Source organism: Crassostrea angulata, chromosome 6 (genome assembly GCF_025612915.1).
Source record: "Crassostrea angulata isolate pt1a10 chromosome 6, ASM2561291v2, whole genome shotgun sequence".
Classification (NCBI taxonomy): domain Eukaryota; kingdom Metazoa; phylum Mollusca; class Bivalvia; order Ostreida; family Ostreidae; genus Magallana; species Magallana angulata.
This window is the reverse complement of record NC_069116.1, coordinates 25,119,752-25,141,248: the sequence shown is the minus strand read 5'-3', so window position 1 is coordinate 25,141,248 and position 21,497 is coordinate 25,119,752. Positions and strand designations below refer to the sequence as shown.

At 33.3% G+C, this 21,497-nt stretch overlaps 2 protein-coding genes across 2 annotated transcripts; one reads left to right on the top strand and one right to left on the bottom strand.

Moving 5' to 3' along the window:
- Positions 1-1,533: 1,533 nt before the first annotated feature.
- On the bottom strand, positions 1,534-10,959 carry LOC128188903 (ER membrane protein complex subunit 4-like). Its single transcript, XM_052860224.1, has 5 exons — positions 10,870-10,959; positions 3,470-3,590; positions 2,690-2,843; positions 2,282-2,439; positions 1,534-1,675 (listed from the first exon to the last, which is right to left on the bottom strand). The coding sequence occupies exons 1-5, from the start codon at positions 10,923-10,925 to the stop codon at positions 1,640-1,642; spliced, it is 525 nt and encodes a 174-aa protein (XP_052716184.1). The 5' UTR covers positions 10,926-10,959; the 3' UTR covers positions 1,534-1,639.
- Positions 10,960-11,144: 185 nt separating this feature from the next.
- LOC128188901 (heterogeneous nuclear ribonucleoprotein C-like 3) lies at positions 11,145-21,481 on the top strand. Its single transcript, XM_052860221.1, has 8 exons — positions 11,145-11,235; positions 11,590-11,997; positions 12,605-12,674; positions 13,060-13,217; positions 14,233-14,361; positions 14,799-14,911; positions 15,672-15,698; positions 19,525-21,481. Exons 2-8 carry the CDS (start codon positions 11,610-11,612, stop codon positions 19,576-19,578), a joined length of 939 nt encoding a protein of 312 aa, XP_052716181.1. The 5' UTR covers positions 11,145-11,235; positions 11,590-11,609; the 3' UTR covers positions 19,579-21,481.
- Positions 21,482-21,497: the final 16 nt, after the last annotated feature.

The following is a 21,497-nucleotide window of genomic DNA, read 5'->3' as shown; positions in this document are numbered from 1 at the left end:
GCTGCATAATGACCATCACCATGACGTTGATAGTTATTGCTGGAGATGACAAGTACGCTTCAGCAGGGTTGACTCACTCGTCCGTTGTGGCCTCGGCTGACCATGGCGCTTAACCACTGCAAAATGAGACACCTAACCAGCAGACCTGTACAGTCCTAAACCTCCGCGTGGGCTGTGATGGTCAGTCTGCCAGGACACTTGCTCTAGTACACATTGGAAATTAAATATCATGTAGCTCTGTTCTTGTTTTTTTCATACACAAACTCTTGATCTGCATTGAACTACATTGGAATACCAACAATAAGAGAGTGAATTTAATTTTTAAATAGAATTTGGTGTCAATAAATCTAGCTATATTTGGGGGAACTGCAAATACATACGATATCCAAACTATCTTGAATGTGCAATGATGTTTAGTCTGCCAGTTTAATTAATATGTGTTTTCCTTCTTACTAGTATTTCTAACTATCGGTGTTCATGAATACAGAAATTGACAAAAGTTAACAAACTTAATTAACTATAATTTATCCCAAAATTGATATAATAATTATACGTATTCCTTGGCCTTTAAAAAAAACTATTATTGTTAAACACTAATTCATTTCATTCAAATAACGTTTACACTGTAAATAGTGTTTTGGGGTTGACAATGCATTGATTATTTTGTAACCGATATCGAAACTTGGCTTTATTGATAGAAAAGACTTCATGAACTGACGTCAGACTTCCTAACTCCATGTATTTATAGTTTAATTCTGAAAGAATATGCAGGTACCGCAGGAAAATTTAAGAAAACCATCCTTTGACTTTTTATTTACGGGGTAAAAATGCTAGTACGGGTTGATCACGTGATCAAATTCTATAAAGCCCAAAGAGCTTTATGGCCGAAAAATTAAAGTCAAATAAAAGTCTGCTAAGGACAATGCAAAAATGTATTTTTATTGCTCAGAGTAATAGTGGTTACATCTATTGATCTTTTACCAAATAATCAAAGAAGCTCTTCATAAAATAGGCAACTACTACTTGTACTACACTGTATTTCTTATAAATATGGTCAGTAGTCCAATTTTAAGAGCCACATTTAAAGTGTTTCATACACTTATAATCACACAGCTCTGATTTCTGCTGCTGGTATTTATGTCATTTGTGATTTTCATGATTTTCAAATCAATAAATAATTACCGTAGTTGTCATTGTTACTTTTTAGCAAGTCTCCCTTCACTCAGGATTACAAATGAAAGCATGCATGTTGTGACAAAAGCATTGTCTTTCTCTTTTTTTCCTTGGACAGATAACATTAAGATTCAAGCACTGCAATATTCATGGCCATTTCATCCATGTGACAAGGAAAGAGTAAGAAATAAGAGGATGACATGTACAAATAAGTCCAATGCCTATTCTCAAGGATCGCTTTTGTTCAAAAGGGAGATAATTTAATGGATTCAGTAGCTGTATAGTTTCAAAAATATATAAAGGACTCTAATAATCTCAAAGGATTTGTTCTTTTTAGTAGATACACACATAAAACACTGATCAAATTTCTTTTTCCTAAATTTATTGCACACAACAGCTGTAATTTCATAATGTCAATTAACAAGGTATAAAAATGTTATCTGTTATGCCTTTTATTTTCTTCATTTTAATAATACAATCCACCTCCACTCCATTCCATTCTCTAAAATAAAAAGTTTGAAATTATTGACAGCTAAATAGAATTATCGTGTCTAGAGTAAACATTCATTGATAAAGAAATTTAAAATATCAAGAGGCCCATGGGCCACATAGCTCACCATTGTTTAAATGAGCTTAATAGTTTACAGTTCCAAAGTACACAAAATTAGGGTGTTGTTGCTAAATATAACTTGAAAATTCTACTTATTTAATTGCTTCTATATTCATTGCACAATTTTTATCACCTGCCATATTCTGCATTGAAGGATTTTTTTTCTATCTTTATACCGTATATTTTTATATTGATAATTTGGGTTAATAGACCATAGATCTCCTGTTTGTTGCATGCAAAAAGGAAAAAAATGCAGTGTATGGTGCAAAAAAATTGTAATCTTTCATTGCACTGTGTTTATATTTTTACTTCACTAAATATCCAAAAATTTGGATTTTTTTTCATCCAGTAACTGTTAAGTGTGACAGATGAACAGAAGGACAAAAGGACAGAAGACAGAAATGACAAACTTTATATGACCAAGCCATAATACACATGGCAGAGGATAAAAAGAATATAAAAGAAATTAAGTGTTAATTAGTCATGTGACAAGCTTACCTTTTGAGGATCCATAAAGGCCAGCCAATCAGAAGCATGAGTAGGAAGTAATCCCATGGTCTGACATTTATACATTGCTAGCATCAAGCACACAAAGTTACCAAATATGTAAATAAACTTTTGTATAATGGCTTGTGATCCTTCTATCATGACAAATGCTAGAAAACAAAGAAAGATTTTTAAGTTTTATATAAACACATTGTGAATGTGATTATAAATGACTATCATTTAAAGCTTGTTTTTAGAAAGCATATTTTACAAAAATTGTAATGACTTCTTATTGTGATTGCCATTCATTCAAAGTATTCCTTATGCATATAGAATACTTAATAAACTTCCAAAACTAAATCCTTGTTCAAACAAATAATCAAGATTAACTATTTCAGTAGAGTTACTTAGGTCACTTACTGTTTTGAACAGAGATGAAGGCTTGTATGGGTTTGAAGAACATCATGCCAACCATCATGATTGGGAAAATGGATATTGAATTACCAGCCATCCACATAATGAAAAAATTCATAGGAATTTGTTTTAGAGGCCCCAAAGCTATGTCCCATGATCTCTATAGAAAGAAGAAAAGAATAAAGGCAATTACTCAACAGCAATATTGATTTCCAAAACCACTTTTCTATCATTTACTGATCCTTAACTTATTGATAATTGCCCAGTTTATCAATTACTGATTCTGGACTTGTTGATACTTACCTTTTTGCCTGATTATGATTGTCTTGTCTATTAAATTTTATACTTATTCTGGACTTGTTGATACTTGCCTTATCTACCATTTAATTATCCTTGGACTGATGATAATTGCTGTGACTAGCAGTTACTCATCGTTGACTTGTTCATATTTACTTTGTGAATCATTGACTAATTGACGCTTGCCTTGTCTATCAGTTACTCTTTATTGACTTGTTGATACATGTACTTGGCTTGCCTATCAATTACTAATTCTGGACTTGCTGATACATTGTACTTGTCTAGTTTATCAGTTACTAATTCTTGATTTGCTGATACCTGCCATGTCTAACAGTGAACTTGACTTGCTGATACCTGCTTTGCCTATAAGTTACTAATTATTGTCTTGCTGATATCTGCCTTGCCTATTATTTACTGATTCTCGACTTCTTGAGTTACTGATACATGTACTTGCTTTACTTATCAATTACATGACTTGCTGATACTTGCCTTGTCTATCAGTTTTTGATCCGCTTCTTTCCCGCTTTGTTCCACTATGGTGCCTGTACTTTCCGTGTAACCAACAGGAGCCCGTATGTCTTGGACTTGGACCTGTCTGTCAGATTTTGATCTGAAACAAATGATTATCAACTTTTTTAGTTGTTTGTTTTGTATAGACCATTATCAAATTTGCCATGTTTGATTTTCAGCAAAAATTCAAACTCATTGTCGGAAACCCAAGCTTTTCCGTTAAAAATTCTTAATATTAAATTTTAAAAAAAAATGTAGTACCCCCCGTATTTAACAAATATGGTTGGTAACAATTTTGCCCTAGTAGACCCCCCCCCCCCCCCCCCAAAAAATATACAAGAGTTTTATGCTTCGACTGGTATATGCATGCATTTTAATTAGATTCATTTGGCATTTAATCCTTAATACATGCACATGCATCTGAATTTATAAATGAATAATATCATGAATATACATTGAAACTTCTCAATACTGGCATCTCTTAAAACCATACCCCCTAAATATTTAAAAAGATTTAAAAAGTCAAGGCCAACTCCTCTTTCTTTCTTTTTAGAAAACCAGTGACCTGGAGGTTGAATAACTTTAATTGCATCTCTCTCTATGATCATAAACTAGACAATAAAAATAGCCTTAGCATGACATTACTTTGACTACTTTCTCTTCTAGTTACCCTCTCTTTCTCATTGACCAACCAATTTGTAACAATGATAAAATGTGTGTGTGTGTGTGGGGGGGGGGGGGGGGGGGGGGGGGGTTGGGGGTTGTTACATATCAAATCTATGAAAAAAAAAGACATTAGCCTTTAATATCAACTGCATATTCATCAGAACAACAATGTCAGCAATGGCTCAATCCATAGTGTGACAAATTTATAAATCTATGATAAATCTATAAACCTAATTTGGCAGACAATTTAAAGGGAAATAACTTTTGTTAAAATTTAAACATATGGCTTCATAGCCACAAAAATGAGTTATGTGTAACTTTCTCGTTACAAAATTGATTTTGTGTTGGCAAGTATGACTGTCCTAGTTGCAATTTGAAGCATTTGTCTTATAAAATGTGTAACTATGTTTTGATATTTTACGTTAAATCAATTCACTTGTACAGTGTAGGCAAGTCCAGAACTGTAATTTATTGATTTGACAGTAATGTAAGTGGCAAAGAAAGTGGTTCAGAAAATTGTGATAATTAAAACCATATGTTTGAATTCATATTTGTTATTACATCAATGTACGGTATATAAACTTATCTTAATTTATACCAGTTAACACTCACAAATGGAGTAAAATATGACAACTGCTGTATTATCTGTAAACCTGAAATATCAGTGTTTACACTCAACAGTCATAGCTGACGAAGGCCAGATTAAAGATGTATATTATCAAAAATGTACAATAATCTTAGTGGACCATGAATTTTGAAAAACTGATAAACTGTCTAAAGTAATATAGACAGTAAAAGTAATATATGCGTGGTTTACCATGACATTTTTCACAGTGTTTAAAAAGAGAAAACTGAGACTCAGAAGTGCAAGAGGCTGCAGTTTATTTCACACAATATACAAAGTAAATAAATATCTATGACCCCATCTTCGCTAGCCAAGGGTTTCAGATCTGCACCGCTCCTCATAAACCCTTGGCATAACATGCTAACAAAAGTCGGGATTATTCTCATCTCATGATCTCCTATTCTATTTTTAAAATCAGCCAAATAATGAAAGATGCCCTACTTTAATGTACCTGGTGCAGAAATGGCAGCCTCTGTAGACATTGATATTGACAAGTTGAAAGAACGTTTTAATGCCCAGTGTATTCAATGAATAGGAATAATGTGAAATGTTACATATAGATCGAATTCATTCGAAAGGTGTAAGACTGGGAGCAGTAAATCTTCAATCAATGAGTGCATGCCTCTGTTGATACATGATTTGGTGTACTTGTTATTGCACCATCGAATGAAACATGCATCATGAAGACTCAAACAGAAAGACTAGAAAAATAAGTGTTTTGAGCTATTCATGTTAGAGACACTTGTGAATAAACAGTAGGAAAATATTGTCAATCAAATTAGATATGTTTTGCATTTTTTGATTGATTAAACGGTTTCAGAAAACTCAAATCAAAATCAAGGGAAAAAATCCAAACTTTTAATAGGATGATATGCCAAGGGTTTGTAAGAAGCGACGCGGATCAGAAACCCTTGGCTTGCGCTGATACTAAAACAAGTCCCACGGAGAAAACAAGTCCCACGTAAGTCCCACGGCAAATGCGGTCATATATCGATATAATTATGATTGATTATGATTAAATGTGATAAAATAATATTAATTCACACAACAAAATATTTTTATAAGCTTTTATTACGGATTTATCGACGAAAAATCAAAGATGTTGCATGGTAAAGGTAGATAACTCGTACGTAGAATTCATACGGCTATATGCCCGCCGTTCAATTGATGGATAATTTTAATTTTCTCCAACAAAATAAAATCTAATAGCAGTAAAAAGTTGACTTTATATTCAATAATTAACACAAACTTAGTAAAAATCAGGTAAGTAGACAACTCATAGACAGAATGCATTCGCCCGCCGAGAAAAGAGCACTCCTGCTGCTAAATTACCTGATGGGTTATTTTAATGTTTTATATTTTCTAACTTAAAAATGATCATATTAATAAAAAAAAAAATATTATGCCTGTCACTGAGGCTTTTATGATAAATTATAATACAGTGAAAGATTTAAGAACTAGTCTATACGAAACACACAAGCCTGAAGGAATGTACATGTGTACCTTGTCGAATACCTACCTATATTATGGATATGATTTTTTCATTACCTTAGTTTTTTTTTTTTAATCAACTGTACGTACGAGGGTTGTTAGAAAACTTCGCGGACAGTGATTTACGGCAAAATTACTGTGAACTTTGTAGGATGGCGTATGTTTTATTAAATGACTACCATTTGAAAATGAGTATGCAAAAAATCATATGAATTTTATTTTTTTCTTCCAAAAGATACAGCGAGTTTTACTTTGCGTGAATTAGATTTCATATTCCACGAAGTCAGGTGACGTCAAACAACTGAAAGTCAAACATGTTACTCTTTTTCAAAGTAAACACCTTTCAGTTCCACACACTTTTTAAGACTTTTAACTGATTTATAAAATGCACGTTCATACCATTATATGTCAAGCTTTTGTATAATGCCTTTTGTGGCATATCGTAGATCTTTAGGTCCAAAAATTTCTGTCTACACAGTTTCGACTTTAGATGAGGTAAATAAGCGAAATCTATAAGTGCAAGATCCCGGCTGTAGGGGGGGGGGGGGGTAGGGGGGGTGCTGCAAGGGCTAATAAACAGTTTTTCCATCTTTAACCTCTGTGATTCAAGTTGTAAACGTTTTTCCTATAAAAAAAAAAATAGTAGCATTCATATAAGAACACATGGTCTCCATCGGGGATTTTCCTGCGTGCATACAAAATTAAATGACGGCCTGGTGCTCCAAGATGTCCATAAATATAACAGACGTCAAAGTTTTTGACTCATTTTTCAAGCGTTGTTCGTCCAAGTTCGGCGATAAAACGGTCAGAAATTCTTCAACTTAAGACTTTCATAAAACGACCCTCATAAGTTATTGTGATGTCATAGAAAATAAAAGTTAAATCTGAAAAGTTTCGCTAGTATCATGTAAATAGTCCGCTCACAAGTCAACTTGTCCGCGAACTTTTCTAATAACCCTCGTATACATGATTATTATTAATATTAAAACGTAATAAAAACCATCCGTTCATCCAGAATATTTTTGAGGGGTATATTCAGGTTTGTTAAGGGAGGGGATCGAGGAAATGTAAAAAATTTTGATTTGTTCCACGGGGGGCGGAACTCCAACTCCCCCTCCCCCACCCCCGAATCCCATCTAGATTCAGCTCATGAAAAGTATGTGATCGAAAATCATCTACAAAGCCAAAGAAAAATTCTTACATCTTCTCCAAGTTTTTCAAGATGTAAACAGTTACTAACATTGTACAGAACTGATTGTGTATATACGAAAATGTGCGTGCACTTTGCTTTAAACGTATATTCTTTCTCCATATAAATTTACTAAAATTATGAATTTTGGAGAACAAATAATTATAAAATCTGGAATGCTTACACAAGTACGTTAGCCTGTTCTTTTTCATATCTAGATCTAAGACTTTCACAGCCTAGTTCACCAAACTATATGTAAATCTTCAAGTCCTGATTTTGTTTCTAAAAACAAATACATGTACATGTATTACATACGTCATTCATAAGACTGTAGATTACATATAAGTTTTAATTGGGTGTCAGAAACTCTGATAATTCTGTTGCATGTAGCGACCTTGCTCTATCAACGAACGGAAGTAATAAAAGTGGACTGCATAGTATTTTGAAACATAACCTTTTTGTGTTACGTAGATCTACTCGTTCATTACTGTTATTTTTCCTAGTCACCTAAAACATTTGAAAGAGAGAGAGAGAGAGAGAGAGAGAGAGAGATGGGGTGGGGGTTGTGTACACGGTGTGCTTCACGGTCGTCTCCCAATATACAGGTAGGTAACCGTTCAATTCACACAGAATATACAAGAAACTAACACGTGTATATATACACGTGTATAAGTAGAGCCAACGATCACCAATCATCTTTGGACATGTAGCCCCCCCCCCCTTTCCACGAGCCCCAAATATTATAGTAAAGTAGTAAAGGAAATAATGAGCAAGTTATTTTGTAATTAGTACATGATTTATGGAGATAAAAAAAATACATTAATCAACGTGTTCGTGTTAAGATTTTGACAATGGTCCCGCTTCTTATTTTCTTCTTTTTTTTTATATACAAAACTCTGCGTGTAACCGTTTGAGGGAAAGTGAAGTGAATGATTGTTTGTCGTATGAAAAACATATGCACATGTCAATAAATACGTCATGTATATACATTAAAAAATCAATAATATTTGGTAATGCAGCCATGCATTATTCTTGCATTATTCTTGACTTTCTTTTTACCAGGGACGTATATACTTAGTATATACGTCCCTGTTTTTATCAAATGTAAAACATTTCTCGACCCTCGATTCATTCTGTTCAGTGTGATTCATTAAAATTGTCGGAATGACAATTTGCTTTTCGAACATTTAGAATGTGAATGTTGCAGTAGAACTCTTACCGACTCGCTACAAAAATATTAAAATATGTCTATCAGTTTGAAAATGATTGATATATTGGCACAGATTTTTTGTGCATGTCCTTTAGCTAATCATTTATTTTCATACACATTCAATCCTGTTTGCTTGATAGTTTTCTCTATACATGTATTTTAACTGTATTGGAAAAAATACATGTACTAGAACAGTTAAACACAGGTTCAACTACATATATATATATATATATAAGTATTTTTCTCTCTCGATGTTTGTATGGTTTTTCCGTTCATGAAGAGAGAAAGAAAGAGAGAGAGATGGATGGAGAAGACGGAGAAAGAGATGAAGAGAAAGAAGGAGGGAATACAAAGAAAGAGGTTAGAAATGCATGTTTATAAATATACATCCTTGTACATGTATACATATACGCTTGTGTGATTCTAGCAGTTATTATGAATAATTCGATAGGTTTCCGAATAAATTAGGGGAGTATAATGGAAATCTCGAGAAAACAGCTTTATTCCTTGCTGAAAATTGACAAGCAAACAACTATATATTTATACATGTTTTCAAAGCCTTCTCTTTTATCATAAGGGTTTCGAAAAATATGACGTTCTCAGCTGGTTTCTAGTTTTGAAACACGATTTTTCATTCATTATGTAGAAAAAAACATTTAAAGCAGAGTTGGTCTTTAGACCCAAAGATCGTGGGACAGTCTCGTGAACGGTAAGCTGCAGTAGACTAGAATGTTCTTGCTGACAATAACAATTTAATAACAATACATGTATATGTTAGTATAACTCATGAACTTCCATCAAATATTTATTTCAGTCATCATTTTTTTCTTTTTCTTTTTTGGAGTAGATTTCTTTGACTTTTAGGAAGATTTTCACCACTAACAGACTTTTCATGAGCTGATCTAGATGGGATTCGGGGGATGGGGTGAAATCCCCCCCCCCCCCCCCCCCCCCCCCCCCGGGGAAAAAAAAATCAAATTTCGTAAATTTTCATCGTAAAATGACCAAAAATATGCCTCGACCCCCTTCCCGACAAACCTGAATACCCCCTACCCCCAAAAAATACTTTGAATGAACGCATGGATCTGTCATGTTGTAAATTTTAAATTTTGAATTTACTGGGTGGGTATAAATAAAAAATTTCCAACATGTGTAAATTTTGTATTTAAACCCACCCAGATAATTCAAAATTTACAACATGACAGTTCTTAGAGAGAACAGAACTGGGTCAAACTTAAAAGGAGTGATATACGGACTATATAAAACTCGTATCACCCAACTTCATGTAATATAATAAATTAATCACAGCAATAAGTAAACTTCTCTTCTGAACATAATCATATAGTGAGTGTTAATCAATAAATGTGGTATTTTTTTTAATCAATATTAATATGATCTTTTTTAAGTTAGAAAATAAAAGTAAAACATTAAGATCGCCCATCAGGTAACATGGGTAAGGGGCAGGTGTGCTCTTTTCTTGGCTGCGAATGCATTCTGCGTAGGAGTTGTCTACTTACCCAACTTTTACTTAGTTTGCGTTATTTAATGAATATAAAGTCATTTTTTTTATTGCTATTAGATTTTATTTTGTTAAAGAAAATTTGAATTATCCATCAATAAACGGCGGGTATACCGATTTCTTCTGCTGCCGTATGAATTCTACGTACGAGTTATCTATCTTTACCAACATCTTTGATTTTTCGTCGATAAATCCGTAATAAAAACTAATAGAAATATTTTGCTGTGTTAATTATGATTATTTTATCACATTTAATCATAATCAATCATAGTTTTATTGATATATAGCCGCATTTGCCGTGGGACTTACGTGGGACTTACGTGGGACTTGTTTTCTCCGTGGGACTTGTTTTATTATCACCCCTTGGCTTGCAAAGATGCTATGACCCTTGCAAGAGAAATAATAGGCCTGTTGTTTTCCTTGCAAAGTTCATATGCGTTTTTTTACCTAGTAAACTGTTGATAGATAATAGTACATAATTATATATATATATGTATATTTACTTCTTCATTTACCTTCCCCTGTACTCAGGTGCTCAGAAGTAAGGAATGTGGTGATCATTAAATATTTAACTGAGGACTTTGTCGGTAAAACACAACATTCCAATGAAACAAAAAATGTAATCAACCTTTTGTTCAATACAAAATGCAAATTCGCCCATAAGAAGACAGACATTTACCTTCCATGTCCGGAAAAATCGATTGACCACTTGTGAAGCTTTCTCTTAGAAGACATCTTTTTATATTAATGTTGCAACTTTGATCCCGACCTAAATATATTCATCGATAATAAAATATTTTCCTTTGATTTAGAGAAAAGTTTAATATTTGTTAAATCGGAAACGAACTTAAGAACTAGAACTAATAGATTTCCGATTATCAATTCATAATTATCATATCATAATTATCATTTCATAAACAAAACCACTAACTGATAAGTGTATACCGTCTTTTAGTGTAACCGGAACTAAGAAGAACTCCATTTCCCCGCGAGAAAAATGGAGTAGGAATGCTGCACCAATTTCATGGTCTAAAACATAACCTATGTAAGCCTCTCTTTGTGTTATATTGTTATATATACAATTTTATGGTATATTTGTTAAAATTTACTTGCATCACGACTTATATACGATGATTTCGGGAAAACGAGCATTGTCCAGATTAACAAAGCCATGCGCATGATCAAATTGAACAAATTATTGAATTGCTTGTCTTTCTTCAAAACGCAAATGTCAGGACAGTAAAATTTATGTGTTGATTAAAGAAGATATTACAATGTTTCTTACAAATACACAAATTACTAGATTTTTTAGGAAAGCATGGTGCACAATTTCTCCCGCATTGCCTCTACATCATGCAACATACTGCATTATAAACATTGCTATTTTATATGAATTCAGAATTGTGTAGTGTTTCAAATATGATGCCAAGGATGATGCCGCCACGTTCAAGAGCTCCTGTTCCCAGACACGGTGGTCCCAATTCGATGGGTCCTGGACCCCATAGAGGAGCCCCACCGAGGGGCATGACCCCTCAAATGAATACAACCAGTTACAATGCTGGTCTGGCCGGCCAAGTAGGAAGTGTAACTAATGATCCTAGCACTGCAAAATCCAGAGTGTTTGTAGGAAATCTGAACACTATTGCGCTCTCTAAAGAAGATGTAGAGCAGATATTCAGCAGATATGGAATGGTCACAGGACTGTCTATGCACAAGGGCTATGCCTTTGTTCAGTATGGCAGTCAGATGGATGCTAGGCGGGCCTGTGGTGCAGAGGATGGGATGACATATGCTGGTCAAGCTTTAGGTTAGTATAACAAATGAATAACTTCAGTTACAGACGATTTCTCTTAACCTGAAAATTGTACTTCATTGTTGGTCCTGTAATGGTGAAATTGGAGTGAATTATATTTAGATTTATCTTTGATTGTCTTCCTGTAATCGTTCAGTTTGACCGGAGACTCTGTTCCAGATTTACATTCTTCTAAAGTTTTGGACAACTGATTCAAAGCTTGCTTATTGGTCTTGTATCAAATGACAATCAACAGTTTAAATTCTGTTACAAATCGTCAAAATGAGTATAAGTAAATAATTTGTACATTCCATTAATTTTTGTGATTGAGTTCAATCAAGCTGTTGTTACAAAACATAGATTTGGGCCATCTGGGATACTCAGTTAATATGCTTCAGATCTAATTTAAAGTTATTATAACCATCCCTTTGATAGCAGTGTCAAAAGTTTCCTTCAAAATACATGTAATGCTAGACAATTCTCAAATCTGATGTGTACTCTCCGAATGTTTGTTTTTGTCTTAATATCTGTTTGTTTCAGTTCATGCATTTATTCCATAACTGTTTACATTTGATTTTTCACATGTTTTTGTAAGTACAGAATTTCATTTTATTATTTTCAGATATCAATATTGCCTCTGAGCCAAAACACAGACCAACAAACAAGACTTCGTCCACATCTCAAGCTTCCAGGTATACATATAAATATGTAAATAATGTTTTCTTTTGGTTTATCTATTTTAGACAGGTGATAATCACATTATACATTAAGAAGTTATCAATATCTGTATGCGCATACTTTGAAGTCTGTTTAAAACTTTGATGGACAAGGGAGCTGGATAATACTGGCAACAATGCTCTCCCTACCCAGACATACTATATGGGATGGGATGAACATTTGTTTAATGTTTGATTCGCAGTCTCCACTGCTGATTGCTGAAAAATGTGTACTGTTACTTTCCACGGGAGTTTGTAAAATGTCAAGACTCCTTTTCCAATTTATTCCACAATGTAGGCAGCAAGTTTTAAATTATTTCATATATTTTTCTTCATGTTCAAATGTTTTGTATTTATTTAGTGGTGCATCTCGAGTTCTCAATACACAAAGTGGTCCCCCAGCAAAAAAGCAGAGAACAGATTCTGGGATGGGTGGAATAAAAAGAACATTGGTCAATCTTACCTCGGGTAATAGTTCCAGTGCGCCAGCCAGTAAAAGTATCACTCAGCTTGCACAAGGTAAAGCAAGGTTATTATTAAATATAGTGCTGAAACGAATACATGTACCATAAATCAGTATTCGAATATTCGTGAGTGCTATTCGATTCGTATTCGAATATTCATAGATGTCATGGACAAGGTATTAAGCAGTTTGTATTACTAAGTGGGTGTATGTGTAGACTGCTTAAACATGTCAGTTCGAAGTTGACACTTAATTCATGAGTATCCACTAAATTAGGTGCGCATTTATCTTTTAGGCAAATAATAATATACTTAATTTTTTTTTAATTTCCATCAACTACAATCAAAAGATTTATTACTTCTTTAATAATATAGTGCAGTCTTCACTCCTGTATGAGACCGATATATTCCAAATATTTTCGCCATGTTTGATATAGTATTAAAAAGAAAACCAAAACGCTCATAATTCCGGAAATGTTCTGTTTATTTAAAATAAAAATATATCGAGGTATCTCTCAAAAAAAAAACTTTTGATGTACCTTTCGATTATAACTCTCCGTAGCTCACAGTCGTTCAAACATTAAAGCATATCATTTCTTCATCGTCTATATGATGCGAAATCCAGAATGTTTGTCTCTGTTCAATATAAACCCTGCTTTTACTTTCAATGTAAACAAGCATGGCGGAAGAGTCTATTACTGGGTTAAGTAATAGACTATGCATGGCAGTCATAGATGGCTAAAATGTATGCAGCTTCTCTTTTCCATCGTAACGAAATAACACGATGCTGCATAGTTTACAGTGCTTAATATGGGTGCTAAACATATGATCGAATATTCGAATGCTAAATATACCTTCGAATATTAGAAATTTACTATTCATTCGCGAATTTTCGAACATTCGTTTCAGCACTAATTAAATATTGCAGTATATGTAGATTAATTTTTAGCTATAATCTGAAGTGTTTGCATATATTTCACACTGTTTTTATGTATGAATGTCATTACAATGGTAATATCATGAAGTATGGTTGTTCTGATATGGTTGAGACATGTATCTTTCTTTTTAACAGCTGCTAAAGATGTTTTGATTTGTGGTGTATGTAAGACAACCTTCAGTAGCCTACACAGCTTGGCTCAACACAAGAAGACGCCGTGCCGACTCAAGATCTCTTGTCAATGTCAAAGTACCCCACCTCCAGGTAAAGGATGATGCTAATTACCCCTAATAGTGAAATGTCAGAAATATATATAAGGGTTTGTGCAGGCAACGAAATGTCCTTAAAAATTGATTGCAGCCAAAAAAAAAAAAAAAAAAAAAGTTGCTTAAAATCAAATGCATAGTGCTTCAGTTTTGTAAATATGTAAAGATTTTTCTTCAGCTCTGTTTTTTATGTACAAGAAAGCACAGGAAGGAACCAACTTATAAATGATTTCATTGTTTTAAAGTGGTTGAAAAATGGCATTGTAATTATTTTTTCTGCCTTTTCATCATACGGCAGAGTAGACTTCTGTTATGAAATGAAAGGCCATACACAAACTTCTGTTTTGAAATAAAAGGCCATAGACAAGCTTCAAAATTGTGTGCATTTGACTGTTCGATGTTCTCATACCTCTTGATGTTTTTTTTTTTTTCCAGAGTCCCCTGAGCCCACCCAGCTGGTGTGTGCCTCGTGCAATGCGGAGTTCTCTGCTGCCTGGGATCTCTGTCAGCATGCTCAGCAGGAACACAGCCTCAGCATATACAAAACAGTAAACCACTGTCTTTCCTTTGTTTTCAAGAAACATTAATGATCAACATTGTTAATATTCAGTTTTGCATTGGGATTTACCAAGCCATTTTTAGACCTTTATTAGGGCCAAAAGAGAACACCCAGATTTTAAAGACAAAAATGAAAAAAACCAAAAAAACAAAACAAAACAAAATCCTCCTGAATGTATTGTAGATATTGTGTTAAGTTTTGAAACAAGGCAAAGGCGACTTTTTTTTAGAGGGGTAGTGTACCTTTTACTGGTAGTGAAAATGGTCTTGATAAATCCCAATGAATCATTATTCACTTATGTAAACCATCGCCAGAAACCCATGGTCATTCATGCATGTGCTTATTGATTGTTGGTTACTTCACACTATCATGAAGGAAACCTCACTAATTGTGTTAATTCTTATGCATGCTTCTATCAACTGCATGTTTTTATTACATGATCTTTGTATTCATATCTCACAAAAAAACAAAGGTTTATCCATAGATATTTAATTTGTTTAGTTTTTTCAGCTAGAAAAAATATTTTGTTTATCAGATTATTAATATGCAAGAAAAAAAAAAAGCTACCTTCAGTGTACCTACCCACCATGAAAAATTTGGGTTGGAAAACATCAAACATATAAATTATTAATGCTAGCTGAAATTTACAAATTTTAGAATTGCCTTTAGACATCTGTTTACACAAAAAATTTATGTACAGAATTTGCAGTAAGTTATTGTTAATCAAATTCTTTCTATTTATTCTTCAGGAGGAGGAAACAATAGAAGTCAAAGAGGTAAGTACATATATATACATGTATGGTAACTTGTGATCATAATAAATGCTATAAATGCAATTAAAGCAACAAAGACCAGGGTTGTCTCTAAAAATTGAAGTAGAAGGAGGAAATGAAAAAGTAGCAGGGGGTCTGGAGGTCTTGCCTATAGCTACATTGAGTTTGAAATGCAATAATAGCCAGGTAATTAAGGCATTATAGGCGGGGAATTCCCTGCTCCCGGGTCTTTGAGACAACCCTGAAAGATTGACCCAAAGAATTAACTGGCCAAACAGAATTTTACTAGCTGGGAATGGTTTTTAGTAGCATATATATTAAAAGACAAATTTTTCATTAAAAAAAAATGTATTTACAGACCCTGAAACGTGCTACTACACCAGTTGCACGGTTCGGTTCGTTACGCTTTTTGAACGGTACGGTTCGCTTTGTGAACGGTACGGTTCGTTTTGTGAACGGTACGGTTCGCTTTGTGGACGGTACGGTACGCTTTGTGAACGGAACGGTTCGCTTCTTGCACGGTACGCTTTGCTAAAAATAGCTGCACGCTTTGTGAACGGTTTGCGCGCTTTATTAATGAGGTAGGCGTGGCCTGCACGCTTTGATTTTTCTCGATATAATTTTGTTTAGTTTTTGCCCGATCTACTTCAGCATGGTGGTAATTATGACAAGAATTTTTCTTTATTCATATGATATATTACAAAAGTATTTCAATCGATCTATTTAAAATCAGCCGGACTTCCATCCGTTCCCCCGTTTTTGATACGTTGCGCGAAACGTGTACTCAGTGACAACCGGGAAGCAGGGGTAATTTTAATTTTGATCAATCTGTTATTATTAGTATTTAATTTAGATAAATGTAATCATTAAGATCGATTAAAAGAATTATTTGACTTTAATCCGATATATTTTTGTTAATTCAGCGAGCTGTCGATAATTTTACAAATCGTCTTAAGTTTTTATTTCTATACATGTACTTGAGTTGAAGTCATTAGATATTTCTAATGCATTAAAAATTTCTACAAAAAATTGCCCCGACTTTATTCCGATATTTCTTTAGTTTCCTTTATCGTTGTCTTGATTCTCGGCTAGTTGTTATTATTCATAATTCGTATGATCATTCTTTATTGCGTACTACTGTAGTACTACTGCCGATTCCTTAGTGAATAGACGATGTAAAATTAATGATAAGATAAACAATGAATTTCAGATAAGAAATCTTGAATTAACTGTTATATAGTTTTTTGACACGAATTTTATTCATTTAAATATTGATTCTATGATTTTCTGCAATTGTTCGAATACACAGATTATACCTACATGTAACCCGTCATCGCTTCTCTTATCTGAACTAAGATCGGGTGTATAGTCTAAATATGACTATTAGTTTGTGTTTTTCCGTTAAACTATACATGTACATGTAACATATTCTTACGATATGTACACAACTGGATATACACAACAAGTCAATAACTTTTATATATGTAATGGCGATATTTATCATTCTGTTGAACAAGTGTCCGCTCTTAACTGTATGCATGCGATTTAGCTGACGTTTTACAAATGCTGACTAACCTGTTTATATTTCATTTACCTTTTTACACACAAACTTGTTGTAAATAGGGCACGAAAAAATACCCGGTAATCAACAAATGAATGTTAAAGGTGATAAATATATAAGAATTTATCATGTAACAAAATAATACGACAGCGAGGGAAAACGACTCTGATCGCCAGTACCTGAATTATAATCATGAAATCGGAAAGAAATTATTGTTGAATAATTTAAAATAGGAACACTCTTTTCAATAGGGATTTAAGAAAACATAAAACAAAAATGTTTAATTCGATAATTTTCTTCTAGCCCTATAGGAGGAGCCAAGTAGCACGCGGTGCATGGCGTGATCTGTACTGTTATACTTAAACTGATTGACAGGCGAAGCACGTGGAGTCCTGAGATAAAATCCCGCTCAAATGACTAACTATAGAAACTTAAAGCGAAATAATAAAGTTCAGTAATAAAACTTAGATTTAAGTATTATAATCAACACACAAGTTCTCTCTCTCTCTCTCTCTCTCTCTCTCTCTCTCTCTCTCTCTCTCTCAATTTGAGGGTGTATGTGATTGTGTGCAAACAATTTTGAATTATTAGATTTTTATTTGTATGAATTTAATTCATTTATTTTAGACTCGTGGTTTTCACAACGATTTCAACACAATGACTTAAAGTTTGTACAGTGGACGATGTACATATAGATTGATCTTGACGGTTAAAATTTCGAGGCTATTTCACGATATTAGATTGAAAATAAATTTAAAAAGAGCTGTGTTTGTGCTTACATGTACTTGTTATCTCATTCAACTATTTATGATGTAATTAATCATATTTTGATACATTAATGTACCCGGTAAATGATATTTTATCGCAAGTTAATATGTGAAAATCCCGCATGTACAGAGTCGCTGAATTGTTCTACGGATCCACGCGCCGATAGTCTTACGTGTAGTTGTTTGTGTTCATTTCTACAGACAGTTCTTTTGTCTTCTAGAGATTAAGAAAAGCCATGAAACTAACAAAGTATAAGTAAGATATATTTAGACTATACACACGACAGATTGTGATGAGTTACCTAACAGGTGTCCGTGGAAAGGTGTGAATACCGGCATCTCGTGTACACCTGTTTAAGCGTCCAAATATACAGAGTTAGTTGTAAAGTACAATAACTGCTAAAAAACAAAGAAACACAATAACACCTGTTGTGTATAGAACCAAAGATCAGCTTCTGTACTCGTGCTTCGCGCGAGTGATTTTTGTTCATGTGAAATCACGACGCCATTACCAGCTATGCGGGAAATAAAGTTGAAAGTTATTTTATGGAATGCGTGTACTTTTCCCCGTTCAATGCTTGCATTTAATAAAATTATTTAATAAATATAATTGTGTGAACGTTAATAGTTTACAATGTTTACGAAATCGGCGATGCAAGTTTTGTCGAAAAACAAAAAAATGATTACGGTCTAAGAAAGGAAATATTTTTGTAACTGTTTTAATAAGAATAACAGTTTTAAATCTTAGTATGTGTTATCTAATCCCGTATAAAAAAATCTAGCTAAATATTGAACTTATCTGGTCAGCGATAATCTCCGTCCGTACTCATCTAAAGACATTAGGTCACTAAGCCGTATATGGAAGTTGCACGCTTATTGCACGGTACGGTACGCTTTTTTGTCCGTCTGGAGGCGGGTCTTGCATAAATTATCTTGCACGCTTTTTGCACGGTACGGTTCGCTTTGTGAACGGTACGGTTCGCTTTGTGAACGGTACGGTTCGTTTTGTGAACGGTACGGTACGCTTTGTGAACGGTACGTTTCGTTTTGTGAACGGTACGGTTCGTTTCTTGCACGGAACGGTACGGTTCGTTTTAGAGGTGTAGTAGCACGTTTCAGGGTCTGTAATATTCATACTCTTGTGTTTACAGGAAATTTGATTTAGGTTGAGTGGTTTATCACGTCTATGTGATAAGAACTATATTGCAAATTTAGTCCTGACAAATTAAAAGATATAGTAAAAAATAAGATTAAGTAAAAAATAAGATTAAGTAAAATTGTCATTTCTTATAAACTTTACTAGAAATTGAAAGGAAATCTGTTGAGGAGAAAATCATTTAATGTCTATAATTTTGACGAGATATTGGCGCTTCTGATTTGTCGAAAAAGTTCTTTGATACCTGCACTGATGAAGTTTTCCGGTCAATATTTCCTTTGATATGTTGATCAATAGGAAAATTATTAAATTCATTTCTTAATTCATATACTTTGCTTTTTTCAGGAGGTTGTATTGGTGGATGGAGACAATAATTCAGTCAGCGAGAATGGCCAGTAAACTAAGGAGGAATGTTTTTCTAGATGTACAGGGGGCGGATCCACATCACAAGACTGGGCATGCATTGGCACATTGTTAACAGTTGACTGATCACCCATAACATTTTTCATCCATGAATTAAAATGAACCCTTTTCTGTCCTCCCCATTGCATCACTGTATCTTCTCATTGGTTCATGTGGAAATAATTTACTATCATTCATCATGTGTTCAGTGACTCGTTTAATTTAGTTGTTTTGGAGTGTACTGTGTACATGTGGATTTGCATTCTTTGAAATTTTTAAAAGACACTTGATTCATAAATTTGTAATGTACATAGACTTTATCATGAATTTGTCGTTTGTTCTGAAATTTTCAGTCGGCATCTGTTTTTTTTTTTTAACCAATTTGGAATTTACATGATCATGTGTTTCCTATGTTTAATAGAGATGTTCTTATCTTTAATATCATGGTTACAACCATGTATCATTTGATGTATGGCTATTTGTAAGTATTCTTGGATATTCTGTAGGATTTTGATGTCAACTTCGTGTATCTTTCTGTAGTCTTTATATAGTATGAAAAAAATGTTACCCAGCCTAATATTTCAAATTAATAATATATTGTGGAAAGATTTCTTTTTTTTTTATTTGCAGCATTTTCATAGATAAGTGCACTTTTAAAACATTTGATGAACTATTAAAATGTTTAAAACTTTTGTTTTCCTGTTGGGCCATATTGTTTTTCCAGATAAATTTTAGCAGTTTTGCTCCATTGTTGAATTGTACTTGAAAATTTTTATGTCAATAAAAAATGGGCTGGTAATTTTCCTTTTGTATTTTTTTTCAGGTGTTTGTAGCAAATGACGTTTTGCCCTTTAGGTGTTTTTTTTTTTTTGATAATTCTAAATATATTTTTTAAAGCTACATGTATCAGTTTTGTATCAACACATAAAAGACAAATTTCATAGCATTTTATTTCTTCAAAAGAAATTTCAACTAATATAAGCCTCTTTAAGTTTCTATAATGAATTAAAGTATACATGCATAAGTTTTGATTCCAGAAGGAAATTTATATTTAAAGCATGTGTACATCTTTCTAAGAATGCATCTGTTCTAGAATTATGTATTTTGGGACCTGGCAAATATACTTGGAGTATTACATGTATTTTATCTTATGAACTCATATAAACTAGAGCTTCAATTTGAGACCTCTCTTTTTTAACAAACCAAGAATTTACATGTAGTATTGGACTTGGAGATTATCCTCAATTAAAAGGTGGATGGCAAAAAGGAGGTATCTTATTCTTTCATAAGCAAGATTGGTAAATATTTTTACAGTTTTGGGGGGAAACTGCATGTAATATTTGTTTTTGTACAGATAAGTTTGCTTAGATATTTTGTTTGTGAAGTTTTTATTAGGGACTTCATGGGGCATCAAGAACTTATTGAAATGGTTGTGGTCATGAATTTTGCTTCAACTGGGAAACAATTCTTTCCAAAAAAGCAACAAATATATAATTTCAATTTTTCTTTTTAATACATGTAGTTGCAAGGGATTTTTCCCCTCCATTTGTCTTCAAGTCTTTTATCATTTTCCAAACCCTTTTCTGTTTATACAAATTAACAGTGCATGTAGATCCAGAAAAGATTATCTTTGTTTTCAAAATTGGTTCTTATGTGGATATTGTGTGATATTTTGAGAAATCCAATCATGATTGTCTTGAAGAGTGTTGGAACCTATTTAAAACTATAACACTAAAAAATATGGTTGTTTTAAGGCAGCATTTTTTCAAAGGCAGAGATTGCAGTATTAAAGGTGCAGCAAAACACTTGCCAAAGATTTACGAATTTTATCGTAAAAATGGTGCAATATTAGCATTCCAGCATGTATATTAATGTGACAAATAAAGAAATCGAAAATATTGCTTTTCTTATTGTAT

Excerpts from the sequence above, each read along its gene's own strand:
- LOC128188903 (XM_052860224.1), bottom strand. The coding sequence starts at position 10,925 with ATGTCTTCTAAGAGAAAGCTTCACAAGTGGTCAATCGATTTTTCCGGA. Across the intron at positions 2,844-3,469 it reads ATCAAAAACTGATAGACAAG|AGATCATGGGACATAGCTTT; the intron begins GCAAGTATCAGC and ends TTCTTTCTATAG. Across the intron at positions 2,440-2,689 it reads CTTCATCTCTGTTCAAAACA|CATTTGTCATGATAGAAGGA; the intron begins GTAAGTGACCTA and ends TTTGTTTTCTAG.
- LOC128188901 (XM_052860221.1), top strand. The coding sequence starts at position 11,610 with ATGATGCCAAGGATGATGCCGCCACGTTCAAGAGCTCCTGTTCCCAGA. Across the intron at positions 12,675-13,059 it reads TCCACATCTCAAGCTTCCAG|TGGTGCATCTCGAGTTCTCA; the intron begins GTATACATATAA and ends GTATTTATTTAG. Across the intron at positions 14,362-14,798 it reads TCAAAGTACCCCACCTCCAG|AGTCCCCTGAGCCCACCCAG; the intron begins GTAAAGGATGAT and ends TTTTTTTTCCAG.